This window comes from Bos indicus x Bos taurus, chromosome 24 (genome assembly GCF_003369695.1).
Source record: "Bos indicus x Bos taurus breed Angus x Brahman F1 hybrid chromosome 24, Bos_hybrid_MaternalHap_v2.0, whole genome shotgun sequence".
NCBI classification, from domain to species: domain Eukaryota; kingdom Metazoa; phylum Chordata; class Mammalia; order Artiodactyla; family Bovidae; genus Bos; species Bos indicus x Bos taurus.
The window spans coordinates 11,018,424-11,032,098 of NC_040099.1; the positions used below are offsets into that span (position 1 = coordinate 11,018,424).

Below are 13,675 nucleotides of genomic sequence, written 5' to 3' on the forward strand. Positions count from 1 at the left end.
CTCTTTGTAGCTCCGGATCTACTGGTTTGGGGACAGAGAAATACAATTGCCAATTAGAGGCTGAACGGGAAAGGAAAGGACTGGTGTTTCTCTAATCATGACCCAAAGTTATCTTTAATGCAACTTCTGCTGCAGTTAGTGGTGACTGCACATTCACAATGATCCTTCTAGTTTCTATAAATTACAGCCGAAAATACTTGACCTCCTTCACTGGAGGTTGGAGCGACCAATTAAAGAGATCGCTTCCATATTTTTGCAGCACCAGCAGTTAAGGTTGTGCTCTCTGTATTTATTATGCAGACGCCTCAAAAATCTCAATATCCAGTTTCAATCCTTTTCCTGAGATTTCATAAACTACTCCAAATACCGGCAACATCTTCTGTTAAAGGTCAGTATATCCAAAAGCAGATTCATTAACTTTTCCCCCAACAGTCCCTCCCCCTAAATAGACTAAGAATTTAAAATATATACATTGTTTCCTAATCCTCAAACAGCTATGTAAGGTCATGTAACACACTTTCACTTGCATGCCTAATGTTCACCTGCCCTTAATTCTTATTCATAGAAACCTGGTTATGTCAGAGGCAGGCATGTGTCCAGCTGAAAAACTATACTAGCTAGCCGCCCTGTAGATGCAGTATCCTTACATCTGTGGGCTGACCATGGCTCAGACAGTAATGAATCTGCCAGCAATGCAAGAGATCCAGGTTCGATCCCTAGGTAGGGAAGATCCCCTAGAGAAGGGAATAGCTACCCACTCTGGTATTCTTGCCCGGAGAATTCCATGGACTCTTAGCAAATGAGATGCAAAAGAATATTTACAGGTTGGGCATCATTCCAAAACTCCTTTAAGGATAGGAGACAACTGCTAATTCACCTGGCATTTGATTTTGCCCCTTCCCCTCTATCTCACCTGGGATACGAACACACTAGAGAGCAATCCAAAAAGCATCTTGTAAATACAAGGTGATGAGTGCCTGGTATAAAAGGCCAAACCCTTGATGACATTATCCTGCCTATTTGTCATTCTTTGATTGCCTGGTACCAGACTTCTCATTGATACGTCATTAGTGTTAAGCTTTGTTCCTACCAGCCAAACACAATTTCTAAGGCAAGCAGGTACCATTACTGCTGTAGTTAAGGACTGGACTTTAAGTCTCACAGCTGATTGTTGATGGAGCCAAGATTTAGAACGGTGTTTGTCTGCGCCATCTTTCCAGTAAGTACCATATTGCCTGTAGATGAGCTGTTAGTCTCTGCTACCTACATTTCTAGAATTCAGCTTTACATTATTTTTGTCCACTGCTCTACCTAAAATTCTAAGATAGCCACACTGATGTATTAATGGAATAAATGACAATATAGCGTGTATCTCCATTTCGGTGACTTTCCTCGTGTAGGTCCTTCTTTACTCTGATCTTTCCTCCTTCCAATTATTGCGCTCCTACTATTCCTTGATGAAAATCCTCAGGCAGTAAAGCACCAAGCCACCCCAATTATTGGATTGGCCAAATGTTTATTTGGGTTTTTCTGTAAGATGTTACAGAAAACCCAAACAAACTTTTGGGCCAACCCAATACTTTAGAAATCGCGCCTTTTTAAGGCTTGTGGTATATATGACTCAGGAATTTCACTACAAGCTCTCTGTGCTATTTATATATGCCGCCATGAACCACAGACTGGGCATTTAAAAGGTAATATTTATAGCCAGGACCCTGCCACAAACCTATTGTATCAAGTTGGACTTTTCATTCACCATTTGTATTCTTTATCTGCAAAATGAGAATATTTTAAAAAATGGTTTCTCATTTCCAGATTTAACATTGGAATTTTTTTCTAAGTTTTTGCTAAGATCTCTCCTCCTGCTAGATAGCAAGTGGGCTGGGGTTGTGTCTTCTATATCTGAATATCCCCAGTGTTCTGCACATCTGCGACAATATCAATCCTAAAAAATGCCTGTAGTTATCGGTGCTGCTGTTCAATAAGCTATGGAGATCGATTAAAATGGTCCTCTCCGTATTCACAAGCAGCACGCTGGTCACCCAGCTATTGAGATGCACATTGATAGTCACAAAGGGAATATGGAGGTGAGCAGGCTGGATGAGCACAAAGGCTTCCGTGCTACTCCCTGGGGGGAAAAGGTAACATAATAAATAGGCATCGACAAATCTGATCAATAGAAATAATTGAATCGTTTGAATTGAAGCCTTAATCTCTTAATTTACACATGCATGTGCATGCATGTGTGTGTGTGTGTTGCTGCCAGCAATGTACAGGTTTTGATACAGAACCTGCTAAAATCTTAGAACCACATTTTCTAACTGTGTGACTGGAGTCATGTTTGTTTATAAACTGTGGAATGTTAATGCTTGCCTTCTAGGGCTTTAATGAGAAATAAATTACTTCAAGATAAGTTGTTGTTGAGTTCAGTACTTAGCGATGCCACTGTTTGCAGCCTCCTCCCCATTTTCTAACAAAGGTAACTCAGTTTTCCTTCAGGAATTTCAACCTTCTCAATCTCATGCAACCTTGATGGGCCTCACAATGAAGAAGTCCAGGACTTCCTGGATAAGAGGACACATGTCCTAAGACAGGACCTCCCATAAAAACTTTCTTAAACACAGCCATGAGGGGAAAAAAAGCGGCCAATGTCTCATCCTCTGTCACATTCGTAAGACACTGTCCGCGCATTCTTGCTACTCATATAAAGAAACCTTCCTCCTCTCTTTTCGAAAGACTGGCTGTTCAACTTTCCCTTTAATTCTGTGAGAAATTCACATGTAATTTAGATTAAAATAATATGTACAAATATATGCATGTATACAAGCCACTGAAAATACAGTGAATTATTCAAACACCCAACCTTGTGCTCAGACTAGTCACACTACACACTGTAATATCTGATACTACTTATCACCTTTTATCAGAGGGAATATCAAAAAGCCTGCTGGTGAGTATTATTATGATCCTTGAACATAAATACAACTCTAGTTCTGTATTTGGATTGTTAGAAATGCCCAAAATGATCCCCATTACTTTTTTTCTTAAGCTGCGGTATAGTTGCTTTACAATATTATGCTCATCTGCTGTACAATGAAATGTATACATGTATCCCTCTTCCTCTGGGACCCCCTCTCCCACCCACTCATCATCCCCCCAGCCAGGTCATCACAGAGGGCTGGGCTGAGCTGTACAGCAGCACCCCACTAGCTATCTATTTTACACATGGCAGTGCACACACGTCAATCCCAATCTCCCAATTCATGCCCCTGCCCTGTCATCCATTTCTCCTTAATCACACTTGTTTGCATCTGATCTTTGTAATATCATGTTTCAATTCATTGGCTATTTTAGGCAGAGGGATTTTGGGCTTGCTGAACTGCCTGCAGCAATAAGTGCTCGTTTCATAGTATAGCATTAGACTCTAAGGATATAGCTACCTAAAACATGGACTTCCCAGGTGGGCCAGTGGTAAAGAATCCACCTGCCAATGCAAGGAGACACAGGTTCGATCCCTGGGTTGGGAAGATCCCCTGGAGAAGGGAATGGCAACCCACTCCAGTATTCTTGCCTGGAGAATCCTATGGACAGAGGAGCCTGGTGAGCAGTCCTAAAGACTCAGGAATAACTGAGTACACACACAAATGCATACCTCAAACACAAATAGACCTTACATAATATTTTTGGCTTGTCCAAATCCTGCCACCCCTCGAAGTGCAGCTTAGGCTATCAATCCTTCAAATGAAGTCTCATGTTCAGTGAACTTGGAGTGATTAGTATTTTTCTCACAATTAGCCCTGTGAAAGCTCTGGTACTTTCCCCACCATGTACTGTTTAACTTCTATGGAATCTTATTTCTTCAACAAGATTGTAAGTTCCTTTAGGTCAGAGGAAATGTTTTATTCATCTGTGATTTTTTGTATTTTTCCAGTGTCGTGCACAAAGCAGGTTCTTAATGTATGTGATTCATTGATCAGTCTGTGAATGCTGACATGAAGAATTAATAGTCCATTAGACACTACACTGCTCTTACAGTTTTTCCCATGTTACTGATGAGAAACGCAGAAGCGAAGCTTTTACTATTCTGAAAAATGATCAGAATCAGCAGAACACAAATCAGTCTTTCTGAGTTCAGTAGATAAAGCCTGATATTTGGTACTTGGGGCCAAAATTTACAAGAAATGGTAAGCCACTACGTAAAAACAAAACATCAGAAACATTCTGGCCCTCGATTACCCACTTGTGTTTTCCAAATTTCTCTTTTTTTCCTAAGTAATCTCAATCACCTAATGTCCAGTTCTGGCTTAGTTTTCATATCAGGAAAGAGGAAACAAAGTATGCACGCAATGGTGAGCCGGGGAAGCCCTCTGGATGCTGTGCAAGCTGTAACAGACATAGCAATCCACAAAGCTGCTGTACTGTAGCCAATCACTGGGCTCCGGGCTCATTCAGTCTTTCACCCTGTTGTTACTATATGGCTGGATGGCATCACTGACTCGATGGACGTGAGTCTGAGTGAACTCCGGGAGTTTGTGATGGACAGGGAGGCCTGGCGTGCTGCGATTCATGGGGTCGCAAAGAGTCGGACACGACTGAGTAACTGAACTGAACTGAAACAGTTAGAATGGTAAGTTTTCAGTAGTAACATAGATGCCCTGATATTCTTTTAAGGAAAGGGCAGAGCTTTTAAGTTGTTACATTACTTGAGTTGAGTTCAGTCGCTCAGTCGTGTCTGACTCTTCGCAACCCTATGAATCGCAGCACGCCAGGCCTCCCTGTCCATCACCAGCTACTGGAGTTCACTCAGACTCACGTCCATCGAGTCAGTGATGCCATCCAGCAATCTCACCCTCTGTTGTCCCCTTCTCCTCCTGCCCCCAATCCCTCCCAGCATCAGAGTCTTTTCCAATGAGTCAACTCTTCGCATGAGGTGGCCAGAGTACTGGAGTTTCAGCTTCAGCATCATTTCCTCCAAAGAAATCCCAGGGCTGATCTCCTTCAGAATGCACTGGTTGGATCTCCTTGCAGTCCAAGAGACTCTCAAGAGTCTTCTCCAACACCACAGTTCAAAAGCATCAATTCTTCGGTGCTCAGCCTTCTTCACAGTCCAACTCTCACATCCATACATGACCACTGGAAAAACCATAGCCTTGACTAGACGAACCTTTGTTGGCAAAGTAATGTCTCTGCTTTTGAATATGCTATCTAGGTTGGTCATAACTTTCCTTCCAAGGAGTAAGCGTCTTTTAATATCATGGCTGCAGTCACCGTCTGTAGTGATTTTAGAGCCCAGAAAAATAAAGTCTGACACTGTTTCCACTGTTTCCCCATCTATTTCCCATGAAGTGATGGGACCAGATGCCATGATCTTCGTTTTCTGAATGTTGAGCTTTAAGCCAACTTTTTCACTCTCCACTTTCACTTTCATCAAGAGGCTTTTGAGTTCCTCTTCACTTTCTGCCATAAGGGTGGTGTCATCTGCATATCTGAGGTTATTGATATTTCTCCCAGCAATCTTGATTCCAGCTTGTGTTTCTTCCAGTCCAGCATTTCTCATGATGTACTCTGCATATAAGTTAAATAAGCAGGGTGACAATATACAGCCTTGACGTACTCCTTTTCCTATTTGGAACCAGTCTGTTGTTCCATGTCCAGTTCTAACTGTTGCTTCCTGATCTGCATATAGGTTTCTCAAGAGGTAGATCAGGCGATCTGGTATTCCCATCTCTTGAAGAATTTTCCACAGTTTATTGTGATCCACACAGTCAAAGGCTTTGGCATAGTCAATAAAGCACAAATATATGTTTTTCTGGAACTCTCTTGCTTTTTCCATGATCCATTGGATGTTGGCAATTTGATCTCTGGTTCCTCTGCCTTTTCTAAAACCAACTTGAACATCTGGAAGTTCACGGTTCACATATTGCTGAAGCCTGGCTTGGAGAATTTTGAGCATTACTTTACTAGTGTGTGAGATGAGTGTAATTGTGTGGTAATTTGAGCATTCTTTGGCATTGCCTTTCTTTGGGATTGGAATGAAAACTGACCTTTTCCAGTCCTGTGGCCACTGCTGAGTTTTCCAAATTTGCTGGCATATTGAGTGCAGCACTTTCACAGCATCATCTTTCAGGATTTGAAAGAGCTCCACTGGAATTCCATCAGCTCCACTAGCTTTGTTCGTAGCAATGCTTTCTAAGGCCCACTTGACTTCACATTCCAGGATGTCTGCCTCTAGGTCAGTGATCACACCATCGTGATTATCTGAGTCATGAAGATCTTTTTTGTACAGTTCTTCTGTGTATTCTTGCCATCTCTTCTTAATATCTTCTGCTTCTGTTAGGTCCATCCCATTTCTGTCCTTTATCGAGCCCGTCTTTGCATGAAATGTTCCCTTGGTATCTCTACTTTTCTTGAAGAGATCTCTAGTCTTTCCCATTCTGTTGTTTTCCTCTATTTCTTTGCATTGATCGCTGAAGAAGGCTTTCTTATCTCTTCTTGCTATTCTTTGGAACTCTGCATTCAGATGCTTATATCTTTCCTTTGCTCCTTTGATTTTCACTTCTCTTCTTTTCACAGATATTTGTAAGGCCTCCCCAGACAGCCATTTCGCTTTTTTGCATTTCTTTTCCATGAGGATGGTCTTTTCCATGAGGATCCCTGTCTTCTGTACAATGTCACGAACCTCATTCCATAGTTCATCAGGCACTCTATCTATCAGATCTAGGCCCTTAAATCTGTTTCTCACTTCCACTGTATAATCATAAGGGATTTGATTTAGGTCATACCTGTATGGTCTAGTAGTTTTCTCTACTTTCTTCAATTTAAGTCTGAATTTCGCAATAAGGAGTTCATGATCTGAGCCACAGTCAGCTCCTGGTCTTGTTTTTGCTGACTGTATAGAGCTTCTCCATCTTTGGCTGCAAAGAATATAATCAATCTGATTTCGGTGTTGACCATCTGGTGATATCCATGTGTAGAGTCTTCTCTTGTGTTGTTGGAAGAGGGTGTTTGTTATGATCAGTGCATTTTCTTGGCAAAACTCTATTAGTCTTTGCCCTGCTTCATTCCGTATTCCTAGGCCAAATCTGCCTGTTACTCCAGGTGTTTCTTGACTTCCTACTTTTGCATTCCAGTCCCCTATAATGAAAAGGACATCTTTTTTGGGTGTTAGTTCTAAAAGGTCTTGTAGGTCTTCACAGAACCGTTCAACTTCAGCTTCTTCAGCATTACTGGTTGGGGCATTAGTGGAGTAGGTTAAAAAAAAAAATGCTGGGTAAGGCATGGATCATACGGGAAAAAGACCTCCATTTACTTGATGGAGGCAGGTGAATGCATTTCTTTTTAGAATTCTAATTTCTTGCCCCATATATCAGAAAATATTCCAAACACAAACAGCATATGCTATATTTCAGTATCACACTACAAAGAATGTCAATGAATTCAAACACTAATTATCCACTTTCCCATACTCTTTTACAATTCAAATATTATCTGGCCTAATGTTAAACAATTATGAGGAAACAAATCCTGCTTTTCCATTCCTCTGAGAACTACAATATCACTAAAGGTACAGGAGCACAAAGTTCACAATTGTAAGAGTCTCCAGCTTCCATCTCAACCTGGAGATTCACTTTTCCTAGGATCTCAGCAGACTGTGGAATCCACTCGTCCACTGGCATCTGCAGAAGAGCTTATATTTTGATAATTACTTGAGCGCCCAATGCAAATATATGTTTATGTCCATTAAACAACTATGTAATATTTACTACAATATCTTGGAAAATATGTAAATACAACACAACCTTCAGTAGATTGCCGATATAGTTCCTTGTAAAATACGTCTCCCTTCATTGACTTTACTGACCTTGAAATAAAAATGGCATGAAAACAATAAACTATAATAATAGTAATGTGCAGGGATACTACTTCCTAATATTTCAGTAATGATTGACAGTTTAAAAGCATCAGTTACTTTCCCTCTCCCTTAATGTTCAAAATCTTTGGGGTAGGGCAAGGACTGCAAGTGCTGCTTTTCCTTTTTATTGGGTTATATGGAAATCTCCCCTAAAGGCACTCGGCAAACAGCAGAAGAAAACCAATCTTCTAGAGAATATTATTTCTAGAAGTTCCCCTCAACTCGCTCAACTATACAATGAGGAGACTGGCCTCTTAAAGACTATCATAAATGGACCAGGAGAAAGAAATATGTGAGAGAGATGTCCAGAAATAAATAAGCTATGAGGGATTGCGCTGACATTAAAAAAAAAAGGAGTAAGGCAAAGCAATGTTGCAAGAATATGTGCATAAATCTAAGTCAAATTACTTTTCAAAAAGCAAAAGATATATTCACAGGCACCCACAAATAAATTAATTCAACATTTAATTCAACTTTGAACAAAATGCTTATTTGTGAGATTTAGAGATTAGAAAAGGATGTAAGAAGCACTGACCTAAACTTTCAGGATCACCTTTATTAGTTTTAAGAAACTAAAAATGAGGTAAAAATGCAGTGCTGATGAGCTGATGGAGGACACAGAGGTCTTTACTTCCAAATTCAGCAGAGTTCACCCTCTGGCCTTTTCTTTCTCTGTGCCCCAGGGAACAGACATGGAACTCACTTCATCTCTAACTCAAGTCACTACCCACTTGGTCCTACTCTCCCTTCTCCTTCCCCAAATTATTATATGATACTGCATTTTTTCAAATAAAATATTATTAAAAGTGAAATATTTACTCTAAAAGGCTCTAACAGATGATACACAAGGAAATGGATAAAGAAAAAAATTATAAAATACCAGTAAACCAAAATTTTCTTAAATCCTCTCACTAGCTTACGTAGTGAACTACCATGTATATTACTGTGTCTATTTTTCCAATCCTCAATTTCATGAAAGCCTTCTCTCTTTCTCCCCATTAAATTAAGTGATTTAAGCATAAGTCAGGCTCTCCTGAGCACCTGATCTATGACTACGATTGTACTGTGGTTGTTTGTTCATAGGGGAAGAAGACAAGTATGTCACTAGCGTTGTGATGCCATAACAAAGCCCAAATTCACGTCTGTGCACATTAATAGGACTTAGTGGATGGAGCTGAACTTAAATCTGGGAACTTTCTGACAATACAGGCTGGGCTTTTACAGGGAAGAGAAGGCTTATTCCATCTGAGTGCATCTGGAACTCATAGATATTCTAGTGCACAGAAGGTTATATTCTTAGAAATGCTTTATGATCACTGTGTTAAAAATAATACAGCTACTACATAGCCTGAATTTGTTATATAGACAGAGAAGCAATGAGTATGACTTCACTTTTGAAATAAGTTATTTTATACAATTCTTTACTAGACTATGATATTCATGTCAAACAAAAGAGAAGGAAAAGAGAGCACTAATTACATATAACCTCTCTCTATATATGCTGATCATTATTTGTATATTAATGATAAATTGATATTTAATATCATTAAATGTGTGTAATAATTTACTTATATAAATAATAAGGTTAAGCCTATTATTTTAGGGAGACAGAGGATTATGAGCTCTTCTTAACTAAAAATCATTGTCTAATGTGTAGATGTTTTTCATGACACTCTGCAGTCAATGTCCAGACTTCTTTCGTAAGGTAGCTCAAGAGCGCTTAGCATTATTAAATATCAGTTACACCAGAGGTTCAATCAGTGGTTAGTTGAACATATCTCAATATAAAACCTTCACTAATTTTTGTGAAACGTGAAAGTACAAGTTGCTCAGTTGTGTCTGCCTCTTTGGAGCTCCATGGACTATATAGTCCATGGAATTCTCCAGGCCAGAATATTGGAGTGGGTAGCCTTTCCCTTCTCCAGGGGATTTTCCCAACTCACAGATTGAACCCAGGTCTCCCGCATTGCAGGCAGATTCTTTGCCAGCTGAGCCACAAGGGAAGCCCGAGAATACCAGAGTGGGTAGCCTATCCCTTCTCCAGGGGATCTTCCCGACCCAAGAATTGAACCGGGGTCTCTGGCATTGCAGGTGGATTCTTTACCAGCTGAGCTACCAAGGAAGCCCACTTTATAGATTTTATAATCAAAATCCAGATCATGAAATAAAAATGTGTTACTTATGAACCCAAATTAAAACATGAAATACAATCTAATTTCTAGTATATTCTATATAATCACTTAGATATTAAATATTTACTTGAAAAAAAAACATTTTACTATATGTATATGTATGTAGCTCTTAGATTATAAGACTATAGGTAAAAGGTGTGACCTGTAATGCTGTGATATTTTGGGATGCTTACATATCATTATTCTGTTAGTCCCACAGAGTTGGTTATAACAATGTTTCTACTCTCTATACAGGCCTATTGAAAGAATATTTTAAAATAGTCCTTGTATATAAATAAGGTATTATTTTATTTTTAATAAGTCGATTAGACTAATAAACACATACTATCCATACAGACCAATATATAAAAGGATCTGTTGAGAAATTAATCCCCAATTTAAATTGTTTATAAAATTAGTTTTCTAACATAAACACTTATCCTACAATGAGGACACGCATCACTTTCTCTTTGATCACAGTTTGTGTTGCAAAAGTGCTCAGGATAATGGGCCGAACAGGAACATCAGCTCTGCTTGTGGATGACAACGGCGCCTAAAGACGGTTTTGCAGGACTTCCCTGGTGGCCCAGAGGCTAAGACTCCATGCTCCCACTGCAGGAGACTGAAGTTCAATCCCTGGTCAGGGAGCTAGACCCCACATGCTGCAACAAAAAGATCCTGCATACTGCAACCAAGGCCCGCCAGAGGCAAACAAATAAATAAATATTAAAAAAAAAAGATACAACATTGCCACACAATAATGACCTTGGATAATCAGGTGACGTATTTTGGAATTAGTAAAATGTTGAGCGGTTCTGATTCTGTTTCACTTCTGCCATGATGGCTCAATACATATTCATAACTGGTTTCTATTTGCTATAACCCCAAAGCTTCCCCAGCAGCTCAGTGGTAAAGAATCTGCCTCCAATGCAGGAGCCACAGGGAATGTGGCTTCAATCCCCGGGCTGGGAAGATCCCCTGAAGGAGGGCCTGGCAACCAGCTCCACTATTCTTGCCTGGAGAATCTCATGGACAGAGGAACCTGGCTGGCTACAGTCCATAGGATTGCAAAGAGTAAACCAGACACAATAGAAGCTGCTGAGCACTCACGATCCCAAAGCATCATAATGTAGAGACATGAGTTGTCAACAAGGGCACACTGTTACAGAATTATTGAAAAGGACAGCAATGAGCTCTTACCTCACTGGGCTGTTGGAAGAATCTGGGTCGTGAGCTGCTACGGTGCCAATAATATTCCCAACTTGGGTAGCTTCCGACACCTCCATGGGGTAAAGCGGTGCGGAAAACACAGGGGGCTCGTCCACGTCTTCCACGATTATCTTCACAGTTGTCGTGTCGCTGAAGGGTCCCAAGCTCAGAAAGCGGGGGTCGGCATCTTTGTTTGCAGCTTCTATCCGTAGCGTGTAACTTGTTTTGGCTTCAAAATCCAAGTCCTGTAAAGAAAGTTGTTAGGAAAATTAAATTGCCCATTAAATACTCAGAAAAGCAGAGCCTTTTCACATATGCATGTCAATTAGCATAGTATGGACTCTACCAGGAAAATGTACCATCAGCATTCAAAAACAATAAATAATAATGCCAATCAGACTCCTTGTGGCTTTCTGGCTCACAGACAATGGTAAATGCTTTTGAACTAACTTAATCTACTCTGTGTAGTACACTGCATAAGTAAATGCAGGTCTTTAGAATATTACTGGAACAACTGATATGATATAAAAATCTTTTCCAGCAGGGACCTCCAGGTAGTATTCATCAACCATGTAATATCACTGCACTATCCAGGAATGCATGTTGAAAAGGGGGAAAAAGATAACTTTCAGTTGAATTTCTCATTTACAAGGTCATTTTCATTGATGTAGGGGACTCCTTTACAATCCTAAGACTTCCCAGGTGGCGCTAGTGGTAAAGAACCCGCCTTCAATGAAGGAGATGCAAGAGATGTGGGTTCAATCCCTGGGTTGGGAAGCTCCCCTGGAGGAGGGCATGGTGGCAACCCACTCCAGTATTCCTGCCTGGAGAATCCCATGGACAGAGGCGCCTGCACGGTCCACAGGGTTGCGAAGAGTTGGACAAGACTGAAGCGACTTAGCACACACGCTTACCATCCTAAACTTGCGAGTGTTCCCAATGCAGCTGAAGCAGAAGAAGTGGCATACTGTAGTTATACAGCCAGAAAACATAGCCGATTTTCTTTTTTTTTAACTTTTTATTTTGTACTCGGGAACAGCGATTAACAATGTTGTGATAGTTTCAGTTGAAAGGACTCAGCCATACGTGTACCTGTATCCATTCTCCCCTAAACTCCTTTCCCATCCAGGCTGCCAAGTAACAGAGCACAGTTCCATGTGCTATACAGTAGGTCCCTATTGGTGATCCATTTTAAATCTGGAAGTGTGTACATAGCTGATTCTTCTTGATGAAGCCCCATTGTTTCTTCAATATTCCACCATCACTATACTCAGTCTCTATTTATATTAAATGGTTGACAGTTATAATCTCTCTTCTATAATGTTTCAACAGGATTAACATGCTAACATTTTTCTCAAATACAGTGACCCAAGTCAAACCATATGGTAGCTTTAAAAATGTTTTAAGGACAGTTGCGTGTACTTGTAAAGCACCATCTGTGAAAAAAAAAAAAAAAGAATCATATGCCTGACATGTGGAAGCTGTCTATGACAGTAGTATGCTTCTCTTTCTTCAAGAGGTATAGACAGCTCCAGCTTGTTGGGACTTTCAATCTATCTCGCCACTGAAATACTGTCCCAAAATAACTGCTACGTTTAATGTATAAAAGCAAAAATTTTAGAAAGAAACCAACAGAAATCGCAGCACATATATAAAATAATGTACTGTAAAGCAACTATACCCCAATTGAGAAAAAAAACCCCACAAACCTTAAATATATATATATATTTGTCATTTTACATGTTATTTAATTTAAAAGAGCAGTGAGAAAAATTAGCTAAATGTATTTCTGTAGAACTACAGTCTAAATTCATAGTCATGTGTATGGGCATATGTGTGCACACACATATAGGTATGTATACATTCCAATTCATTCCAGAAGGATGTGAGGCTAATTGAAGTGATGGCAATATATAAATATAAAATGTATATACACTTAATAACACACGCCATGTATATGTGTATATGCTACATGAGACATAAGAATTTATATACCACTTACATAAAATATATTAACATATATATACCTTAAACCAATACAAAAAATAGGTTTATAATATCCAGGCCAGAGAGCATTTATTGAATTATCTGCTTAACATCTGTCTCATCTAGTAAACTGTAAATTCCAGACTGTTTTCTTCGGTACTAGCATACTTAGTGCCTATTCAGAATTTGATACATTGAAAAGCGTCAATATTCTTAATGAATTAGAAAAAGATAGAATCCAGATATCCAGTCCTCAAGAACCTTGAAAATGAACTGAATCTTTGCTCCAGAGAATCCAGTAGGTTGAAGTGAGAGATGGAGGAAGAAACAGCCAGGTATATTGTTTTTCTTGACCAGAAAAACTTCATATCATTACTATGGGAAAACCAAATTTTAA

At 39.7% G+C, this 13,675-nt stretch overlaps 1 protein-coding gene across 1 annotated transcript in view; it reads right to left on the bottom strand.

Annotated features, from left to right (window-relative positions):
- CDH7 (cadherin 7) overlaps positions 1-13,675 on the bottom strand; it is a 147,934-nt gene that overhangs the window by 28,942 nt on the left and 105,317 nt on the right. The window contains exon 7 of the mRNA XM_027525970.1: positions 11,284-11,537. Within this exon, the coding sequence (XP_027381771.1) occupies positions 11,284-11,537 (254 nt within the window). The remainder of the gene's footprint in view (positions 1-11,283; positions 11,538-13,675) is intronic.